The sequence below is a fragment of the Ascaphus truei genome, chromosome 4 (genome assembly GCF_040206685.1).
Source record: "Ascaphus truei isolate aAscTru1 chromosome 4, aAscTru1.hap1, whole genome shotgun sequence".
Lineage (NCBI taxonomy): Eukaryota > Metazoa > Chordata > Amphibia > Anura > Ascaphidae > Ascaphus > Ascaphus truei.
Window position 1 is genome coordinate 316,571,624 of NC_134486.1, and position 23,303 is coordinate 316,594,926.

General features: G+C 41.0%; 1 protein-coding gene across 1 annotated transcript in view; it reads left to right on the plus strand.

Annotated features, from left to right (window-relative positions):
- Positions 1 to 23,303, plus strand: part of ME1 (malic enzyme 1) — a 352,953-nt gene that overhangs the window by 293,802 nt on the left and 35,848 nt on the right. Inside the window, exons 9-10 of the mRNA XM_075597942.1 lie at positions 14,559 to 14,656; positions 16,775 to 16,888. Coding sequence (XP_075454057.1) covers positions 14,559 to 14,656; positions 16,775 to 16,888 — 212 coding nt within the window. The remainder of the gene's footprint in view (positions 1 to 14,558; positions 14,657 to 16,774; positions 16,889 to 23,303) is intronic.

A 23,303-nucleotide genomic window follows, 5' to 3' on the forward strand; every position in this document is an offset into this window, starting at 1 on the left:
TATTGGACTCTCACCAGCTGTTCATGCTGTCAAAATCTCCAAATTCTGTATTTATGCAGTGCTGACATCATAAAGATCACGTGCATGCGGAATATTGACGTTAAAAAAAATGTACACATCCGACGACCCACGGTAGGGAACTTTGAGATGACAAACAATATCTTAACACTAGAAAGCAGCTAGATATTACTTTAAGAAGTAGGTGCAGTCACCTGCAGGAATGAAGGGTACGAAGGCAAACTGTAATGGACTAATGCATTTAACTCATGAATAAAGAATGCTTCTTTATTGGGTTGTTTGTCGGATGCATGATTATATATTTTCCAACAATTAGATTTTGTTCTATTTTTTATTATTGAAGTTAGTATGTAGGAAAACTAGGTAATAAAAAACGAAGATCTCCATCCCCACTGCAAGTTTCTAAAGTTAACGCAGCAGGCAGCCAAATTAATCGGAGCTAATGTGGAGCTAACCCACCCTATATTAATCAGCCCCAGGGACACCTCTGGTTCCCGAGATTCTGAGCAGTTTACAGTAGTTACCAGTGTTTCCTTACAGCATTAAATAGCCGTCCAATAGTAAGCTGCAAACAATGATGTGCCTCCTACTGACTCGCGGCGAGGAGAACAATGGTAACCAAACCGCGTATTGGAATGGAGCGCATTTGGAAGAAACAATATGTCAAGGAAACCTTCCACTGTACCTAAAGAGGAAATTTTTCGACCAGTGTATTCTGCCTGTGCTCACGTATGGATGTGAAATTTGGACCATAAATGCAAAGATAAGTCAGAAGCTTCAGCGAACGCAAAAAAGTATGGAGAGCTGTATGCTGGGTATTACCAGAAGAGACATGAAAAAGAATGAATGCGTTCAAAACCTATGTTTGCACTAAACATTTGTCTAGTATTGGTCTGCACTATATGTTTTCTTTTATTCTGAGGCCATACTTTTGCTCTGGGACTACATCTGACCATGTGGGGAAACATCAGCACTGCCTTTAAAACCTGCGGGTCCAAACACCGTTACAGCATCCAGGAGTCACACAACCATTAATGGTTAACTGCACTAATACTGCTGTCTTATAGTAAGTGAGCAACTATAAGAGCCAAGTTTAACTCAATAGTATCCATTTTACAACACAGTTTACACGATTATTGCCTTCTCTCTTTTTTGGGGTGAACCTGCTCCTTCTGGATCTTGGAGGAGAAAAGGCTGTATTAGAGGACTTATGGAAACAAGTCCTCACCGGAGGTGTTGATCAATTTTCATCCCATTTCTATCATACTTTACTATTTTATTTTTTCCACCTTTATTTTACTTATATGATTAGTGTGGGAGCACCATACCAATTATTTTTTGGTGTGTGCATTCAAAACCAAACAAAAGTCGTTGACATCACAAGGGTGAAGACATTAAAATGGTAGTAAGCAAATGATCATCGTTGGACAAAGATGGTACTCTAGATTCTAAGAGAGATTAAAAGACCTAGAAGACCCAAAGTGAGATGGGAGGATGAAATAAGAAAATTTGTTAAAGCAAAATGGTGGAGAGGCTTGCAGCTGCAATACCTGGAATATCTTTGGGGAGGCCTTCATCCAGCAGTAGATCGACAAGGACTGATGATGCGATATATATATAAATGCATATATATGAAAACACGACAGGCACTCCAAGATCCAAAGGTGACATTGGGATAACTAGTTCCCGGAACCATAGATATAACTTTACCAACAATAAGTAACATAAGCATAACATATATACAATATGACATTAATTACATAAACATAAATTTGCTCATGTCTCCAGCACTGGAGTTCTCAGTGATAGTCTCGCCCACCCAGGGTTACTCTATGTGTCCTCCCACTACTGGTTCACTGGTGGGGCCATTGAAGAGTTGAGTAGCGCTACCCCTCAATATGATGCTGCCCTTGTACCTTTTTGGAGTTTGTGAGCAGTGGCCTGAGTTCCTGAGGAGACAGGCTAATTGTCCTCCACAGCAGGGTCTCGGACAACAATCCCCTTACTCCTCACAACTGGCACTGCACAACAGTGTCCCTGGATCCGGCTTTGAGTCTCACAGATGGCAGTCACAGTCATTGAAGACTCTAAAAGGATCTATCACTATAGGGGGTTCCCTATATCTATAACCACCCTAACAATCTAAAAGTTGCTCAGGGACCTATCTGGGGCCTAGTAGGGCCAGCCTATGCCTGGGAGAGCCTAACATGGCCTTCAGTGTATCCTATGCCTTCCCCTCCTAGCTAGGAACTGCCTCTTCCTTTGCAACACATGGAGAACCAGTCACAAGGGCTTTGCCCACCCCAAGATGTCCGCCGCAAAGAGAAAACGACTCGGAGCTCCTGTGCGCACCATCCAGAGGTAAGAAAATAAATCCCTGCTATATATCTATCAAATAAAGAAAGTGCAGAAGATCCCTACATCACCCTAAAAGTACCTAAATTATTCATACATATTTGAAACACTGTGTATTATTAACACATTATCTATTGCATACACCTCTATATATGAAAATAGTTCACACAAATGTTAAATTATGTAATCTCTCCATATTGTGCAGCTTTAGGCCTCTTTAACCCCACTATATAGTTGAAACAATGTCCCAATGCTCCAAATACTGTAGTAGCTTCAAGCACAAAAAATAGGGGGAAAAACACAATCGAAAGCTTTAGTGCAGCGTGTTTTTTAATTACATTTTTAAATTCTGAGGTGTAAAGTATTGCACTCTTTTATGTAAGTATTTGATCAAGAGCATGCAATGGTAATTTCCCCCCTCCCCCCACCCTCCCCTGGTATTTCTTCTTCTTTCCTCTGTATACTGTATCTCATATAAAGAAAAACGGGAACACAGTGCATGTCATCTTTTTTTATATAAACATTTAAAAAAAAGAAAGGTATCTCACTCACAAACATCTATTTGTTGGTAACAGCATCATAGTAATGATTTGTGAAGGTAGGTTTGAGAAGCTCTGCGCTGAGCTTGGAAGGACTCTGCCTTCCTCGTGTGCAGTAGGCTCCGCCTTTGTGCTGACGTCACCAAGTACCTGGATAGGGTTACTCCCAGTCCTTTCATCTGTTTCTGCAGTCTGCCACTCGCCACTGTCTGCCACTCGCCTCCTATGAGAATTAACCCAATGTGTTTCACTATAAAGCCTCTTACGGGATGCTTCTGGAAAATTCTATCCCTATCTACAGAGGCAGTCTCCGGTTGAAATACGCTCACCAGGGCTGCTCCTTGTGCTGTCCGCCGGCTGCTCGCGCGTGATCTTGTGCCCCTCCCCCACCCACTAATGCTTGAAAAAAGCCGGGTGAAGTGCGCGTGCGCGCCTTGCGTGTGTGCGAGGAGGGGAGGCGGTTCCCGGAGGATAAGACAGAGCCGGAGAGGACATTTGTATATATATATAGTCTCCTTAATGAGCTGACCTTATTAATACATTCATACAATTGTAGCTTCCCCTTTGGGTTCAACTAGTATACGGGGTTAATTGTGTGACTTCACTCGGGTTACTTCCCTGCCCCTCATGTGATGCAGGATGACTATTCAAAAAGGGATTAAAGGTTCCTTGGGATGGCAGTTGAAGAGGGCCTCACTGTGAGTTATGTTTGTGTATAGTTATATGTATAAGGATGCCTTGTCACCTTTATTGTTTTCAGTTAGGGAACATAACCAATTCAGTTAGTGCCTATATTAATGGCCCAAGATTTTTCTCATTCGGGAAGGAGAATGAGCATGTGCTTAGCTGGAGTTCTCAGAGTATAAGCTCCGTAGCATAATCAGATCGGCCCCACCGGCAGGTCCTTAGTAAACTCCCAATCCAATATACATGGACGAGGTAGGCAGTGCACAGAGTGATGGGATACTGATCCCTGAGGAGTACTGTGTACTCCCACCACTGTGGCCAACGTGAGATGGGGCACTATTGATGCTATACAGGAGATTGCCAATCTAACCAATACTAAGGGACACACGTTTAAGTATCTCCCCAGCTAATGAGTGAGAGCTACCAAGTGGATGAAGCCCTGAATAACCATATTAGTTGTCACCAGTTAATGTTTGAAGTGAAGTACATTTTGTATGTAGAGCATAATCAATGGCTGTGAATAAAGCTTTTGTTTGTACTATAAAAGTTCCTGGCGCCCATCGTTATTCTATCTGCGTATTCAGGTGCAGCGTGCACGAACCCAGCACCCTGAAAAGGTATAAGAGACTGAAACCAGCCATGTATATATATTCAACTCAATGTAAACTCATTTAGAGCCGGGCAGGGAGGGTTGCACAATATATAATGTATTCATGAATTTGTTAATAAGGTCAGCGCATTAAGGAGACTATAAATACTGTAGATAGGGTTAGCAATACAAGCTACAGACTTGCAGACTGACAAATCAGCTCCAGGTACGGTAGAAAGGCACATAACTGCATCTTGTCACCCTTGCAAGGCATGCTGGTTATTGTAGTTTCCAGGAAGTACTTTCGCATAGGAATAACATTGCAGGGAAGTCATTTGTATCCTATACATAAACATATACACATTTAAAACTCACTTCTACTGAAAAGCAGGAGGCTTATATAATCTTTGTAACCAAACATAACAGGTGCCTACATCTACACTACGGAAGCAGAAAAGCCAGCGTTACTCAACAACAATTATGTTTTAAAGCTGCAGTCTAAGCTGCCGGGTTTTTTTTGCATTTTATTTGTTTTCTCCATTTAATATGTGCATGAATACAAGACACACAAAGATAAGTGATTAGCTAGATTGCCGAACGTTCCGTTCTGCTGTGATTAATCAGCAAAGATACAGGGTTCACTAAATGGCTGTCAGTCCAGCAGAAGAGGACCAGAGATGCAAAGTTCTGTGGGGAAGATCATGTGACCAGGCAGTACCTAGATACAATTGGTGCACTGCTAGAGAGGGGGCAGGACTCAAAAAGGAGTGTGCCAGAGCCTGTTTCAGAAGAAGAATTGTCCCGTGAACTGAACTTAGTGAAATATGTGAAAGTGCCCTGAAGGGGTTAAATAAATTAAAGCCTATGCTTTTTTTTTTTTTTTTTTTAATTTAGTGCAATTAAAAGCTGGCCAAAGCCAGTATCGGAGTTCCGTTATTATAAAGGTGAAATGTGGGTGCACACATTCCCTAAGACTTTACAGACATTAGATATTCAGTGTAGGTACAAGCTAAACAGAGTCTACCTTGACGAGGTTGGCAGACTTGAATCATATTTTGATCAAAAGATGCAACCAAATTACTCTTTTGTTACACAAACTTAGGTTCTAAATGTAAACATGTCACTAGTATATTTTAGCCCAATGTGGTAGGAGCGCAGGATCTGTTCTTTTGTCTGTCAGAGAGGTTCAATGACATATTGATTTATATTGATGATAATTTTTTTCCCCCATATACAGTACTGTTACCACCATAGTTTAAGAATCTTGAGGATTTATTAATTGCCAGTGGGTTTAGGATGATATTCTGATTATCACAAAGCATGATAACCAGAATAATATAGCTACAAAACAAATGATTAACCGAGCAAAAATACCTCTTCTAGAAAAATCTCCTTAATGGTGCTTTGTGACCAAAATACGATGTAAAACACTAAAGACTAAAGCAGTGGTTTCCAATCTTCTTTTTATTTAGGAACCCTATAATTATATTGTGAAATTCTGCGGAACCCCAACCCTCTCTAATAGCACATCTGAAATCAGATGCATTGTAAGGAACCCTAACCCTTTCTAATAGTGATATAAATAACACAAAATATTCCCTTTGTTTTTGCCTGTTTTATTATTGCATGTTATCAATTTTTGATGTAGTGGGTGTGGTTCTTATACTGGTGGTTTGTGTTGCATATTAAATGTCTTTTTTAAAACCAGACACAGAACATAAAACACAGACAAAGCTCAGTTTTAGCACATCCAGTGAGACTCATACACGGTACAGTGCCTAAATATATATGTATAAATATCTAATAAGTAAATGGTCTTTTAGTTTGACATTTTTGGCCAAAATTGTTGTAAGCCCCTGAGCCAATGGCACGGCAGACCACATATCAGGGGTCCCTAACGCTAATATAAATTCTTAATAACCTGTGTAATAACAGGAAGAATGATTTATAGTAAATCTGTCAATATTAGTTGCAAAGTTCTATGGGCTCACTACATAGCATATTAAATGTCATTACATTTCTTCTTGGCATTATCCCTTCTCATTTGTTCTATTATCTAAAGACAGTGTGTGCTGGGCTTTGTGTTATTTATATTGTATATTGGAGGTATTGGGTCCTCCGTAGTCCGTTGCACCCTGCAAATATTCTTTTGCCTTCTAGTGTGTGCTGTATATCATTGTTCTGTTCTTTCTAATAGTGAGTCTGAGATCAGATGGATTGTAAGGAACCCCAACTCTTTGTAACAGCGCGTCTGAGATCAGATGCATTTTAAGGAACTCCAACCTTCTCTAATAGCGCGTCTGAGATCGGATGCATTGTAATGAACCCAGATCCTCTCTAATAGCATGTTTGCAATCGGGTGCATTGCAAGGAACCCCGACCCCCTCTAATAGCGAGTCTGTGATCAGATGCATTGTAAGGAACCCCGACCTTCTCTAATAGCGAGTATTTGGTAAAAAATATAAATGGGAACTCGTTAAGGATGCCCACGGAATCCATGTGTTTCTAGGAACCCCCGTTGAAAAAACTGGACTAGAGTCACTAAAGATGCAACTGTTTTTGTGTGATTATTTTTTTTAGCACAGTATACACACACATCTTTGTTAACAATCAATATATAATACAAAATACAAAGTAATTTCGGGCAGCACTCAGATCATTTGCAAAGCAACAGAGTATTTATTAACGGGGAAAAAGGCTAAATCCACTGTAGACATAAACAAGGCTTTACAATGAAAAAATAGCATACTGTATCAACTGAGGTAGCTTCAATGTCTATTCCAGTGCAGGGAGCTGGGGAGGTGGCAATCAGACTTCTGCCCCAGGGTCAAAATTAGTCCCATTCTTCAGACGTAAAACGGAGCATCAAGATTAAGAATCCAGATATTAAAGATAATACAGATCCTGGAGAAGCGAGTTCATTTTAATGTCCACTTGTTCCTTTTGTCAGAGGTTTATATTTTTCTAAGTTAGCTTGTACAATAATTGAATTCTGCAGGCATCTGAAACAGATTTGACTGTATTTTATTTCAAAAACAGCACCAGGGTAGTCCAAATAAAAAACCAAATCACAGCTGTTTTATAAAGATTCTACTCCTCCGCTATCATATGGCCTCAATATTTTCATTGATGCCTGGAATACAGCAGCCGTATAGGCAAAAAAACTCAGGTTTCAAGTTTCAGCAGCATATACTAGTACAGTGTATATATGTTACTTAAGTAATAATCCCCGAAGAACAGGGCATTACAGGCAGTCCTCGTTTTACAACGCTTCACTTTACAACGAATGGCTTATCCAACGCTATGCAATGCAATAGATTTTTTTATTAAAATAAAATGGTAAATACATGAAACCACCTCTATATACGCTTACACTGCAGATATCTATAACACACACACACACACACACACACACACACACACACACACACACACACACACACACACACACACACACACACACACACGGGAGCTCTAAGACACACAACACAGCACCTCCTCTACACTCACAACACAGCACATCTACACACACAACACAGCACCTCTACACACACAACACAGCAGCTCTACACACACAACACAGCAGCTCTACACACACATGTAACGGTCAGACCCCCACCCAATCTCAGCTTGGCCCCTGTGGGTGTAATCTGCTCCCATTACATGTCTGTGTAATATATGGTGCACCTGCTGGCAACAGGACTCCTGAGTCTCCCGCTTGATGTTATGTGGAATATCACCATGACAGGCGTCTGAGGTAGTGTTCTGAGTCCTACTCACATTTGGTACAGCGCCTCCACCCCATCAGGATCCCTACGGCAGCAGGGAGGAGTATCTGACGGGGAACTCCTTGGTGCATCTTCCTGGGGAATAACTCCAAACTCACTCAGGAAGGATCTCTTGAACCAGGGCATCTTTAATAGCATGTTACTTGGCAGACTGCCCATCATAGCGGTCGTACTTAGCCACTCATTTCGATGAGGTACTCCATGCAGAAGGTACCTCCTCTCTTAATTGAGTTGCTCTCCACCTCTCCCCTAAGGGAGATCACCAGCTGTGCCAGGTCCCTGGACACAGTGTGTATTCAGCTTGTCACTTGCCTCTCTGACCAGCAGAGCTTAACCTTGAACCTCACACTCTTAGAACTGACTAAGAACTCACTAACTTTAGGCAGTGCTGTGTAATATATAGACTCCAGAAAGACCCACCTCTGTGTCACTAACAGTGGACACAAAGCATGCTGTCACGTCCTGTGCTACATATGACACTTCACCAGGGTTTGAGGGCAAACCTCTATGATAGTTACTGGCAACCCTGCCTTCTTACCAGGATTACTGCCAGCATGAGAGAGATCTGTACACCAATTTTACACATGGCTACACACACAACACAGCAGCTCTACACACACAACACAGCAGCTCTACACACACACACACACACACACACACAACAAAGCAGCTCTACACTGCCGGGGGGTGGCGATTTTGGCCCGGGGGAGGGGGGGTGGTAGTGCTGCTGGGAGACATCTGTCTCCCGGTGCTGCTCCTCCAGTGCGCGCCGGGCCTCCCTCTCGCCGGAAGCTAACCCAACCTACTTCCGGCGCTGCCAACAGGGAGACCCGGCGCCGGGTGAAGCGCACAGTTTGGGAACCACTGTTGTAACATATCAACTACTTACTACCTCACTAACTGTTTGTATCTGTTTGTGAACGTTTGTCCTCACCTCTATGTAACTGTTTATGTTTTTGTAATATACATAACTCTGTACCCCATTGTACCACGCTGCAGAATATGTTGGCGCTTCACAAATAAAATATAATAATAATAATAACTTTTATTGGATCAACAAGTAGTTATCATACCACCTACTCCCTCTCCCTCCTTTGTTATTATAATACTGAGCTTGTTTACGAATGTTACTAACGTATAATGTGCTAGCTTTGAAGTTGCCGTACTTTCTCACTGCATTTAAGAGGTTAATAAACCTTTTTAACCCCTAAACCTTTATTTTGGAATATCAGTCTGAAGAAGTGAAACCTAATAATATGACAAAAAACACAACAAAAGAATTATAATGTAAGGAGAGAGAGGGAGGGAGGGGAAGGGGTAAAGCTAGTTTTAATAGGAGCGTCTTTATCGTACGTTATACTTGTGCTGTCATCCTCTTCTGCAAATGTGGGTACTTTTAAATGAAGACAAATAGAGAGAAAATAAAAATAATGTTTCTTGAATATTTAAGTTAATTAAAATATATGTTGATAGGTCTAAGATTTTAGGGTTAATTGTCATAACCTGCTGCCTCTGTAAGTCTCCCAATATACCACTTCGATTGTAAGCTCTCTGGGGCAAGGATTTCCTTTCCTATTGTCTAATTTTGTTGCACATATTATATTACCGGGTATTATCCCCTGTACTGCGCTTTGTCTTTTGTAAAGGGCTGAGTACTGTACATTGAGGGCACTATATAAATAAAAATATACTGTACATACACAGATAATATTTTGTGAAACCAATTCCTTGTGGACATTATTAAGAAAATAGGAAGGAAGATAAAACAAAAGAACAAGTAACTATTGAAGGGTATATTTTTGTATTGCTTTTATTTGATCACTTTGTAACCTTTATATCTATCTTTATTCTGCAATGTTTATATTTTTTTATCCTTTGTTACACGGTAAGACTCTGTACAAGCTATCATTCATCACCTCTGTATTGTAGAGATATCATGTTTTATATAATTACTGTACTGTAGCTTAAACAAGCTGGGAAGGGAACCAATTAGCCGTCAATAATCAGTTAATTGAAAAGATATACTGTACAGTACTTACAGTGCATCAATCTTAAACATCTAGTGATGCAACCTTACAGTAATTATGCACAGATAGAAGACACATCATATTATAGTCATGATACGTATAATGCAACCTGCAAACATTCTTAAGAATGCCCATTTAAGAACTTGCTTTTCCTGGGAATCAATCTAAAGACAAAAGGGCCACTTAAGAACTTGCTTTTTCTGGGAATCAATCTAAAGATAAAAGGCCATATGAAGTATGTCTGTAAGGTGCCTTACGGCTTAGCACCGCTTAGTAAAAAAATGCCCAATGGCTGGGATTCACGAAGCTCCAATGAAGGAAATCTGACCCCGATCCGGCATTACATTCCCTTAATTTGAATAGGAGTTAACTCCAGATCAGGGTCCGATATCCAGCATCGGCTCTCAGTGAATCTCTCCTATATCTTTTTCACCTTTACCATTTCTTCTGCCCGAGGCGCCAACAACGCACTTTTCCAATAAAGACCCAATTCTATTAAAATAAAAACCACCTATTTTACCAAGTGGCTTTAATTCAGACTATATTTTTTATTTAATGTGCCTTGGCTTGCAAATTGGGCTGTCAAAACCATGTGCACGGCCTAAAGCAGCAAAGTGCCAAGTCTCACAGTTTTGCAGCTAATGTGCAGACTGAGCTGCATGTGCCAGTGTGTAAGGTGAGGACAGAGTATGGGAGTGTGGGAACCTGTTAAGAATTGAGCTGGCAGTGTTTAAAATCCTGGAGCTGCAGTTCCAAATTAAATTATACCCTTTATTGCTGGAGGGGCTTGCAGCTAACATATGGTAAATACATTTGCCCTGGGGAAAAATCTAATGGGCATGGGAAATACAGTGTAAACTCACGATTGGCTGAATATTTGATTTAAATATCCTTTAAACATTGCTTTCCTACAGTATGTCTGCCATGTATATGGAACTCTAGAAATAATCTACAATGCAATCCCTTCCCCAAATATATTGCAATCAAGGATACAAGGAGCTGACACTGGATCCAATTAGATTCTCAAACTTCAATTACCAAGGCTAGTCGGTTACTCCTTTCTCTGCGTATATTTTAAAGCAATGCGCATACGGAAATGGCTCAAAAAAAAGAATACATTATGTTAATATTCATTTGAAAATTGATATCGCCCTATGGGAAATATAATACATTCTGGTAGAGATTTACAGAATCTAAGGCTATGCTCATGGTGGCATCATCGTCGCTATGTGCGCGTGCACGTTCGAGACACCTACCTGTTTTCCTATTGCTGTTCCTCAAGTGCCCGCTGCCCCATGAGGCGATGTAGCGCGTTGACGCTGCTACATTTTGATCAGACAAGTAAATTTGTGATTTTGGGCTGCAGTCGCGTGACGTCAGCGTCACGTGAGCTAGTTCAGCCAATGAGGGTGAACCATCTTTGTGGTGAGTCTGTGACACGTTCGCCACGCCCCCGCATCGCCTCCGATCGCCTCCCCAATTTCCTGCAGCCAAGTGCACAGATCTATGCGTGGCCTTATTCTATGTATGCCATGGTTTAGAACAGGGGGGGCAACCTGTGGCCTTCCTGATGGAGGAAAACATTAATTTGACTGAAAAATTGATTAAGGAACAATTCGAATCATTAGAATTAAAAAGACATGACCGGGAAACATGAATATCAACATAAATGAACAGAATTTTAATAACTTCGTCAGCAATTAAAAACATTAAGTCAAATCAATTTAAAAATGATATTTAAATGTAAGTTATTCCCCATGTTTGTTGCGTGAGCAGACATTTTTGGCATTGAACTTTTTAAAGTATAAGTACAGACGCTCCTGTGGGCGCCGTTTGCTTCTGTTATCCACCTCGAAAATCAATCCTATTATTGAAAAAACTATTAACTGAAATGACTTTGAGACATTTTATATTCAGATTCTTCTTTTAATCCTAAATTAGGATTTCAAGTTTTTTTCACGCAGTTCCCCGAAGGCATGTAAATTAAATGCCTGGGGGCCGGGCGAGGCCTCTGTAGCTTCACTTACCTTCATGTTGGGTGACGCGTCGCCATGGCAACCCGGCATCAAATGACACCGTGGCCATGACAACGTGACGTCACATGACAATCCAGTGTCATTTGACACCGGAGCCAAGGGCGCAAGCAGGAGGGGGAGAGCGGGCAGGGGGGGCGCAGGGGGAATAGTTTGCGTATACCAACCACGGAGTCATTTCGTAAGTATTTGGAGTCCTACATGTAGAAATCATGTTCCAGGAGAAACACATTTATTTATTTGTGTCAGCCCCATATTTTCTGAACTGTAGATGTGTGTGGCTCAGGTCTTTCTTGGAAAATGCTAGCCTCTTGCTAAAACCTAGAAAGTTCCCTTAAAGTGTGCACTATGGAACTACTGCTCCTTTGTCCTTGTGCCTTAACTGCATTGTGCACCATTATAGGGTTACCAGGTGGTTTGTCCAAACAAACTGGACACAATGGTAAAAGATGCGATCCCCCCCAATACATATAAAAAAATACACCCATGCCCCCCAATACCCCAATACATATAAAAAATACCCCCACGCCCCCGAATACACATAAAAAATACACCCACCTCCCCAATACATGTAAAAAAATACCCCCACCTCCCCAATACATATAAAAAATAGCCCCACCTCCCCAATACATATAAAAAATACCCCCATGCCCCCCCAATACATTTAAAAAATACCCCCACACACCCCTAATACATATAAAAAATGCCACCACCTCCCCAATACATATAAAAAATAACCCCACGCCCCCGAATACATATAAAAAATACCCCCACATCCCCGAATACATATACAAAATACCCCCACCTCCCCAATCAAATTCAGGCTTACCTTGGGGATGGTATCGGGCACGGTTGCTGCGGGGGGGCCGATGGCTGCGGAAGTGCGGAGGGGGCATTGACTGTAGAGAGGTGGAGGGGGGGGCAGTGCTGCAGAGAGGAGGGGGCAGTGGCTGCGGTGGTGGGGGGCGGTGGCTGCAGAGGGGGGCAGTGGATGCGGGGGGGGTCGGCGGCCGGTCAGACCAGTTGCCGCCATGTCTGGCTCTCTCCCGCTGCAGGCTTCTTTCTCCCTGTCTGTCCCACGCTGAGGTGTCTGAGCCTGACGCATGCTGGGCCTCCCTCTCACACTGGCGTGCACCGGAAGCCCAGCTGACTTCTGGTGCTGACGTCAGAGGACCCGGCGCGCGTCAGCGTCACAGCACCTCGGCGTGGGACAGACAGGGAGAGAGAAGCTTGCAGCGGAAGAGAGCCGGGCATGGCGGCAACTGGTCTGACCGGCTGCCGGCCCCCCCGCATTCGGAGAGAGGTAATAATGGACACATACATGTCCGGTATTAACTTTCATTTTATACCGGACGCAGGGGCAAAATACCGGGCTTTCTGGTTCAAAACTGAACACCTTGCAACCCTATGCACCAAGTGATGGGCAATGACATGCATGTAGGATGTAGGGACTCTGTAGTGTGGTATGGAAGCTGAGGGGGTATCCAGTTTAGAAAGATTTCACACCTCTTACTTTCGGTAGGAGTGCAGTTAGAGTGTGAATAACACCAACCTTTTAGCCCATCTTTTATTTAATGCTGCATGTAGTCTTCAATGCATTATCAATGATATTATTTTTAGATTTGATTAAATATGCTGCATAAAGCCTGTAATTCATCAACATCATTAACGCTTTTATAGTTCTTATTCCAGAAGAGATACATGCTTTGGGCAACAATGAAAAGCCTACCTAGAGCCTTAATGATATACAGTACATGGGGCATCTGTGTGTTAGCAAACACATAACAGGAAACAGGTTGCATTACCTTCCTTAGCAGACATTTTCTTTATTGTAAGAGGAATCAGGTGGCAACCTACCTCGCATATTGTTTTGTAACTACACCGGCACTTATAGGTGGCTAATTAAGTTAGGTTTCTTCTTCAAGTATATAGTGAAGAAGATAAATGATACAATTATAAGTAGTGTCCATCTTAGAACTTAGAGATAGAAAACATTGAAATAGTTTGAATGAAAAAGATGTGTGTACCTATTAATGTATGAACTCCTTTAAAACCATAATCCCTTTACAACCTTCAATGCTTATGGCACTGAAGGGGTACATGTAAATTATCCATAGCAGCTGTTCGGGACGTTTGCCCAAAAATCCATATTGACTTTAATAGGGATATTCTGCCGAAAATGCCCCAAACCGTCACTTTGGATAATATAGAATTACCCCCTAAATGTGATACGTTCTAGAAACTTGTAGAAATGTACAGTGCTTGTCACCTTATTTCTGGTCTGGTTGAGGGTCTCTGAAACCATAAAGAAACCTGTAAGTGTTTCAGTGCATCATGGATCATTGCTTAATTAAAATGGATGCAATGGCTCTGACCACATATTGCTGAATAGTGCAGTTGACTGATGATATTGGGCTACCAGTTAAAAGATCAGAAACATTATATTTGTGCTTATTTTTCTACCATCATTCTTATGTTAAAGTAAGGTTCTTATCCTATACGTTTCCAATCTTGTATTTCAGGTACTGCAGCAGTGGCTGTTGCTGGGCTTCTTGCAGCTTTGCGTCTAACTGAGAACAAGCTGTCTGATCACACAGTACTGTTCCAAGGAGCAGGAGAGGTACTCTGACTTTCATCATGAGAGAAAATTCTTACCATAATGTGGCTTCATTTATTAAAGATGATGTATCATTTTGTTACAGTGCACACTTAATTAGCATTTTCATAATTTGCTATCACAATTATTCTGGAATTTATCAGTAAGTAACCTCAATGCTTCCGCCAATTTGGTATTCGTTTGCTGACGGGATCATGGAGTGACCCATTCGTGCCTTGCTGCACCTCACTATTCATTCAATCCCCTCCATGTGTGGGGATTGTTTCCTAAACGGCCTCATATTCTCTCCCATGAAGAGATTGAATTGCCATCAGTCTGACTATTGGCATTATTGAGATTTGGGAGTGAATCACCCTATTCGGTCACCAGAATATCGGTGCAGAAATTTCAACATGCACTACCTACCCCATTGAAAATCTACCCCTGTGCCTCAGTGGGGGATATACCCACTGTTGGTGCAGAGATTTCAACAGCACCTGGACTCCACCTCTGAGGAGCATTTTTTGTCACATACGAGTTAACACCCGTGTGTCCTTTTTATATATTATCTTTTACTATTTTGATCACTCCTGAGTGGTTTTTGAGGATCTTTACTCCATTTTTTTTTTGTAACTTTGAATGTGACAATGGAAGTGGAATGTGTCACTATTTTATTCCATATGTTTCAATATTACATTTTATAGTGGAGTGTATACTAATTCCCGAATTAACCCAAATATAATACCTTTATACACACATATTTGGAGCCTGCTATTATAATCAGTCTCCTTAAAGCTGCAGTTCAGTCTTTTTTTTTTTTTTATTTATTTTTTTACTTCAATAGTTTTATGTGTGCAATCTCTAATTACCTAAAGAACTGTATAGCTGCCAGTCAATTCGTTCTCCATGTATTGATAGGTCGAAATTTGGTGACATAATTAGTGAAGGGATCTGTTTATATTCTGCTTGTCTGTCAGTGGAAGCTCATGAATATTCATGAGCATTCCTGCACTGACATGTGCTAGAGGGAGGGCAGGGCTGACAAAGGGGTGTGCCAGGGCTTGTGACAGGACATGAAGGGGCAGTGCCTTAGCAAATGGCTGTTAAAATAGAATACAAGAAAATTGGTCTTTCAAAGTTGTTTTTTTAAAAATAGAAAATGCTAAAAGTATTTTTTCTCACTACAGAACTGATTTATTAAAAAAAAACACACATGCAGGATATTGACTGAACTGCAGCTTTAATTGGTTTCTCTTGGAAAGCAACTCTGTATCCTTCTATAAGCTGTCAATACATTTATTTCACTTACTGTAGCACGATATATTGATTGCTAGAAGCCATTATCACGCAGCAATACCACATTAAATACTTTCATCACATTAGTTGGATGGTTTATGCCGTGAGGGCAATATTTATATTTTTATGCATATTGAATGAATTCTTTTTACACAATCAGTGATACCGCCTGCACTTTCTAGCATTCACTTACCATATAGGTCTATTTTTCCTTTACTTTTTCACTGATACACAATTGAGTGCACACTGTAGCACTGATATCTTTTTCTTTGTATGTATATCATCATCACCATCTTCAGCCCTTGTCGATCCACTTCTGGATGATTGTTTACATGAGAACGCTACAGCATACAATTGTCAAGCAACAGTCTGACAGCTGACGAGGTGCCCACGACGTCATTAGGCTGTCCCTTGCTACGTGTCTTTGACACTGCTACTATTGATACTTTATTGCAGTGATGTCACGACCCGGCGCCCACCCTCTGCCAAGTCACCCCATTTCTACCTTTACAGAAACTTACTTTTGAGGCCAGATGGAGCGTTTTTATGCCCAAAATGTCACCGTCTACAATTTTTTGCCACGTTGTGCTACTTTTCTTCTTTGTAGACTTTATATTTTTGATGCAATAAAATTATTGTTTTACTATACCTACTGTAGAGTGCAGTAGACTTCATTTTTTTTGTACTTGGGAGTAACAAGGAATGCATATTTGAACAAACTTCATTGCCTAGCACATAACTTATCCGCAACTATTTTGTCTAATTTATAGCAACATATCTGAATATTACTGGATATGAGTTGACATACATTTTTTCTAGAATAACCCTATTTTGTTTTCTTTTAAGGCTGCCATGGGGATAGCTGACCTAATAGTTATGGCAATGAAGAAGGAAGGGACACCCACGGATGTGGCTATAAAGAAGATATGGATGGTGGATTCTAAAGGATTGATAGTGAAGGTATTATTAAAGCACAGTACAGGCATACCCCGCATTAACGTACTCAATGGGACCGGAGCATGTATGTAAAGTGAAAATGTACTTAAAGTGAAGCACTGCCTTTTTTCCACTTATTGATGCATGTACTGCACTGCAATCGTCATATACCTGCAAAACTGATGTAAATAATTTATTTGTAACAGGCTCTATAGTCTCCCCGCTTGCACACAGCTTCGGTACAGGTAGGGAGCCGGTATTGCTGCTCAGGACGTGCTGACAGGCGCATGCGCGAGCTGCCGTTTGCCTATTGGGCGATATGTACTTACTCGCGATTGTACTTAAAGTGAGTGTCCTTAAACCGGGGTATGCCTGTAATCTTTTCCCATTTAGTTGCTTGACATATGTATGTGTAACATCCTTATCTGCCTCCCCCCTAAGGGAGATCTGGTAGTCCTAGATAAAGTCCTTGTGTTACCAGTGTGATGGTGCTCACCTGTAGGCTTACAGAAGGCTGAGTCTCTGCTGGTGGTGTTTGGGAGTAGGAACAGGTCAGGCTATTGTTGATGTTCTCACTGAAGTGCAGCGCCTCCATCCTGCAGGGACCCTATTAGGAACAAGGGTAAACCCCACAGGCAATTCTCCTCACGCCAGTGATGGGACAACTTGAATCTTTATTGCAGGTGTTCACAGCTCATCTCCCATGCAAGAGAGGTACAGGTCATAGGCACTTCACTAACCTATACCTCTCGCAGCTTGCATGCATCTTTCCTGGGTCAGAGCATAGCTCGCAGGACCCTTCCCTGGAATCAGCACAAGGATCTTGAGGCCCCAAGAACCTATCCTCAGCCCCCTTACCCACTGCTGGGGCAGGGGAATAGCTCCCACTCCCTAGAGGGAGGGGACAGAACACACAAACTAAATTTAGAGGGATGCCATGTTTTATACCACAAGGGAGGGTCCCACTCCTTAGGCCCGGTAAGAGGGCAGCACCCCTCCAGGAAACCCACCCCCATGGTCACATGCTCCAACGGTCCCCAGCTACTGTAGCACCTGGAGATCGCAACAAATGATCAATCTCATGGTGAACACACATGATGACTCATGTTATGAGGGATTTAACCCCAACACTGCCTGCTCCTTACCTGGACTTACAGTGTTGGGGCCAGAGAAATATGTAGCATGAGGCACAGGGCTACATATGTATGTGTGTTTCTAGGAGTACGGCATCGCAAAGCCAAAAAACGACAACCTCAAAAAAGTCTAGGTTAGGCTACTCAATATCTTATTATGACAATATGAAATATTATTTGTAATCTTTTAAAAATGGTAACAGGTATAAAAATATCAGGAAAATAAGTATGTGATTACATCTAATAAAAAAGGAAGGATTATAGTATCATTGAAATAATAATAGGACAAATTGTGCATGACAAAAATAATATATTGTTATGAATGAAGAAGGCTGCCAATGGTGTTTCTAGTCATCAGCAGAGATAGGCGAATGCCAAGTTTACGAACAAGCCCAATTTTTGGAAATTGAGGTCCCCAACCATGAATACTTTAATCTAATCTATGATGCCAACACTGACAAAAGTTCCACAATAAATTGCTGGTAAATATTGGTGAATACTGACAAACATTCTCAAATGTGGTCAAGTTTCACCAACAATGGCATAAAGAAGCTTGAAAAGTAAGCATTTTTTTTAATTAGCCTCACATTTCACTAGTTCACAATTTTGTGGGAACTTTAGCAAAGCAAACCAGGATCATTTTAAGAGGATTCTTTTATTTCAATTAAAAAAAAAAAACAGGGCTACAAAACTCATACTTCCTTTAAGGATAAAGGAAAAACAACAGAATTGGTTCCATCCATCATGATCTGGAAGGCTTTAGCATCTCTACAAGTGGAATAATACAAGATATTTATGAACCATACCATTGATCCACGGAGGCCAAGTAGTGACTTAACGAGGCATTAACCTAAGTTAACGCATCATTAAGTGCTAACATGTATCTTCAAAGCTCACTAACTAAGAGCATTGCCTTAAGTATAATGGCAATTAGGGCTAATAATATGAAAAAGAGGTGTTCCCTCTAACAACTTATATCCACAGAGCTCCATTATAGTTAACACAAGGATTTAACGAGCCTTTAGTTAGGTCATACATAAAGGTGGCGTTACTCCATTCCAGACCCTAAGAGAGAGAGAGACTGAACATGGTGAGACCCCTGTGCACCAAAAGGACAACACCAGAGATACCTGGGATTTATGCTAATTTGTATATGCAAAGTACATTCAAATGATTTAAATTGGCATATGTCCCCAGTATCTCAGGAATGGTCCTTTTTTTGGGCACAGGTGCCGCTCCACGTGTTGATTAAAGGTGTGTTTTGAGAAGGTGTATATATCACTTAGAACTCCAGCAATGAAGAGTCTCTCTCACCCGCGCTCTCCTTCCTCATATACACACAGCTGTTTTTGCATATAATTAGCTTTGTAGATAGGTGTTAACCTCAGGGAAAATAAAGTCTGCTAATGATTTTGATAACAGTACATTATTAGCACTAAGTTACCGGACCTCTGTGCATCTGGGAGTAAGGAGTGGTCATTTTGTAATATGATGAGTTGTTTTTGCTATTTAAGTACTGAAGGTTAAAATAAGACCAGTGTCAGCGGGTGAACTTGTGGTACATTCTTCGGAAATAATATAGTTGTGTGTTTTGATGTAAAAGTTGTGACATTGATGGCATTTGCAATTAGTGCTTTCCATTGGTTGAACTTCAAAGTAAGTCTGAAAATATACCACCTACTGTATATACTGTATGCTACTTAGCCTATGTTCTGTGACTTCAGTTTGCGGTTTGTTGGTTTCTCAAACATGATTGCATCAGTATCACAGACAGGTTTTTTTTACATCTTGAAGCCTAATTTCCATGTGTTATGCTGTAAGAAAACTTCCAGCCCCCGAAAGACATCCCATTGTCCACTGAAGATTTTGAGGGACATCAGAAATGTCACAAACTTCCAGCAAATATAAATAATACTTTAAATATCAACAACTCAATACATATGTTTTAATACATAAACTTTAAAATACATATTAGGAGCTATATTCATTAAATATTACAGCTTAATACTGCAGACCAACCTGTATTCATTCTCAATGTGAGTCTCACTGGAACCATACTGTATCTTCCTACAATTTATTACATGCTAATAAGCAGTACTGAGATTTCCTCATTTAATTTAATACATACACTGTAAGACATTGGATCCTGTGCTAGGAATAGTAATATATTTTCTGATAATTCTCACTCATTCAACACAAAGATCTTATATACAACTTGCACGATTGTTGCATTATCACCATTTATATAATATATTCTTCGTTCACAAGAGTTTGTTGTGTCTTGTGTTGCATGAACATGCACATTATTCAAACTAAATCACTTTACAATGATTTACCAGGGAGGAATCAAGTTCAATAGTAGTGCCACAGGAGGAAGCCACAACCTCCATATTAATGAACAATTGGTTAACTGAGGAAGAAGTTCATAAGCGGCTTGAAAAAAGGTAAATAAGGCACCTGACCCCAATGGCATACAGGTGGTTGGAAGGGAGCAAAAGTCGCAGGAACATCCAAAAAATAAAAGGAAATATTATAGTGCAATATGTTGTGATAAAGCGAATTCTGAATTATCTTGGCTCTATAAAATGTCTACTTACAATAAGTAGGTATATATAAAGCGTTTTGCAAAATAAGGTGGTGTGTAGCAGGCTGCAATGACAGGATCTTCACGAGTTGGAGGTGAAGGAGATCTCACTCAGGTACACATGCCACAGGAAAAATAGAGAAAGACCATGGTACAGATCGGACAAAAACGGATTTATATTAAAAACGAGGTAAAAAATTGCTCCTGAGGAAGCTGTGGTTGAACACAGCGAAACGCGTTGAGCCAATCCCTGCAGCCTGCACAGCTGCTCAGAAGGAGAAGGTGCCGAGTCTGCGGTTCCCCTGCTGTCTGCTAATCTCTGTGTGTTCCGGATCGGAAGCCGTCACCCTTGCGCCGGAAGTGACGTCAGACGCCAGTCATCGCGATCCGACGAGGAGGACTGGGAGTTGCAGCAGCTAGAGGCTATCCACATAGACACCGGTTTCACCTCTAAAGTAAACGCTACGTGTACATTGTTTATGTACTTATTGTAAGTACAATTTTTACCTCGTTTTTAATATAAATCCGTTTTGGTTTCACCCAATGGCATACATCCAAGAGTTCTCAAGGAGTTAAGCTCAGTAATAGCCAAAACATTATATTTAATATTCAAGGACTCCATTTCCACAGGCTCAGTACCACAAGATTGGCGTAAAGCAGATGTGGTGCCTATATTTAAAAAGGGAGCTAGATCACAAGCGGGGAATTACAGACCTGAAAGTCTGACTTCAATAGTGGGGAAACTACTTGAAGGACTTCAGATGGGCTTATTCAGCCTGTGCCTGAATCCCCAGCTTTGCTGCCACTCTGCGTGTCCAAGTATTCAGACTCATCATGAACTGGTGTCTATGTGTATGCAAACGGCTGAGCAACAAGCCTTGGCCTTTGAGTTGACGATGCCTGTGTTGTTGCCTGTGATGTTACCTGAGTCTTCCTAAGATGTATTCTGCATATCAAGACTAACAGGACCACTGTTTTCCATCTCAGAGGTGGTATTCGCAAAGAAACGGTCTTGACTCAAAGCTGCTACCTTGAAGAAACGGTCTCATTTCAAGTCAGCCAACCGCCAGACTTTTTTACTTGTAATACAATATTGTGTTTAAGAAGAAAATATTTGTGGATCTACTTTTTTTTTTAAACCAGACATAGTTGGGGGGAAAAGTGTGAAAATACTTGCATGGCTATACTGTCATAGCATAGATCTAGAAACTATATCTATTTAGGATTCCTCAGTGATCCAACCTAATATTTTTTATTTAAATTACTTTTACAGTTCAGTATTAAAATGAGCATTTCAACAAATAATTAGCATACTTTTTATTAAACGGTAAATCTAGATAAAGGGTCAGAAATAACAACTGTTTTAAGGGTGTGGACGGCTGAAAATCTATTTGAGTTACAATATAATGAAATACAGCATTTTCTTGCATCACCAGGAAGACAGATAAAGGCAGATTTAATGATTCTAAGGCCTATTTTTTCCAAGAGAAAGTGGCATTTTAAATGTGGCTTCTGCGGATACCACACCCATTTAAAAGAAGAAGAAAAAGAAAGGCTGTAATTCTGGGATGTGGTAGCACAGCTGTTACATGTAATATATGTAGGCAATGCTGGTTTAAAAGGGTAATCCAAAAATCAGACCCAATAAGCAAAAGTCGTAAAATACAAGTATGAATAATTACTAACTTGTATTAATTTAGAAACAACAAAAACAATCATACATTTTAAAATATATATTGGTTAAAACTATTTTGACATGCATCATTGCTCTTTCTGTAAATTGGACACGGACATCATTATTTAAAGCAGCAAGCCATGCCGCAAGGTTCCTTTTTTTACATACTGTACATATGTTTTATCTCAGAAACCAAGGGGGTATTTCATTTTGAAATTCTCTTACAAGATTTCCTGTCAGAGAGAAACAAAATGGCCACTGGGGTCAGCCACTCTGGCCTCCATTAGAAATCTGTGACATCCTTGTGAGATACAGTGTATATATATATATATATATATATATATAGTGGCTCAGTGAGTAAATACACTGATGCCACTGAGTTTGAAGCAGGGGAGCCTTGGGCAAGTAATTTTATCTCCCTGTGCCCCAGGCACCAAAACATAGATTGTAAGCTCCATGGGGCAGGGACCCGGGCCTGCAAAATGTCTCTGTAAAGCACTGGGTAAAACTAGCAGCGCTATACAAGAACATGCTATTATTGTAGCCTGTGTGTGTGTATTCACTGGCTATATTGGCTCCTGTGCGGGGTTATCCTTCTGCGCTAGGTTCCCTCTCAGGTGGAGGCGTTGCAATTAGAGAAGCGAGACCCCCCAGGCTCACAGTGGCGGAGGTTTAGGCCTCCTGTGAGCCACAGGTAACGGCAGCACAGGTAGTTTCCCTTAGTCACGGGGAAAGAGGGCTACATGTGTAACCCCTTTACTTTTAGCTCTGAGACAACTATCGTTGAGCCTGGCACCTGAGTCCCTTGTTACTTACTGGGTCAGACAGCAGGAGAAATACAAATAGAGTTCGGGTAATTCACTTAGTTTACTATACACTTATTAAATGTAGGCACCTTGTGCTCCTGAGCAGAGGATCACTACCCACATACACAATCCCCAAATAGCACTGCGCAGGTATGTGTCAGTTTCATTTTGTGGCCCCCAAAGACCGCGTTATAACGGGGTTCAGCTGTACAACAAAAGGCAAAAAATCTCAGTGCAACAT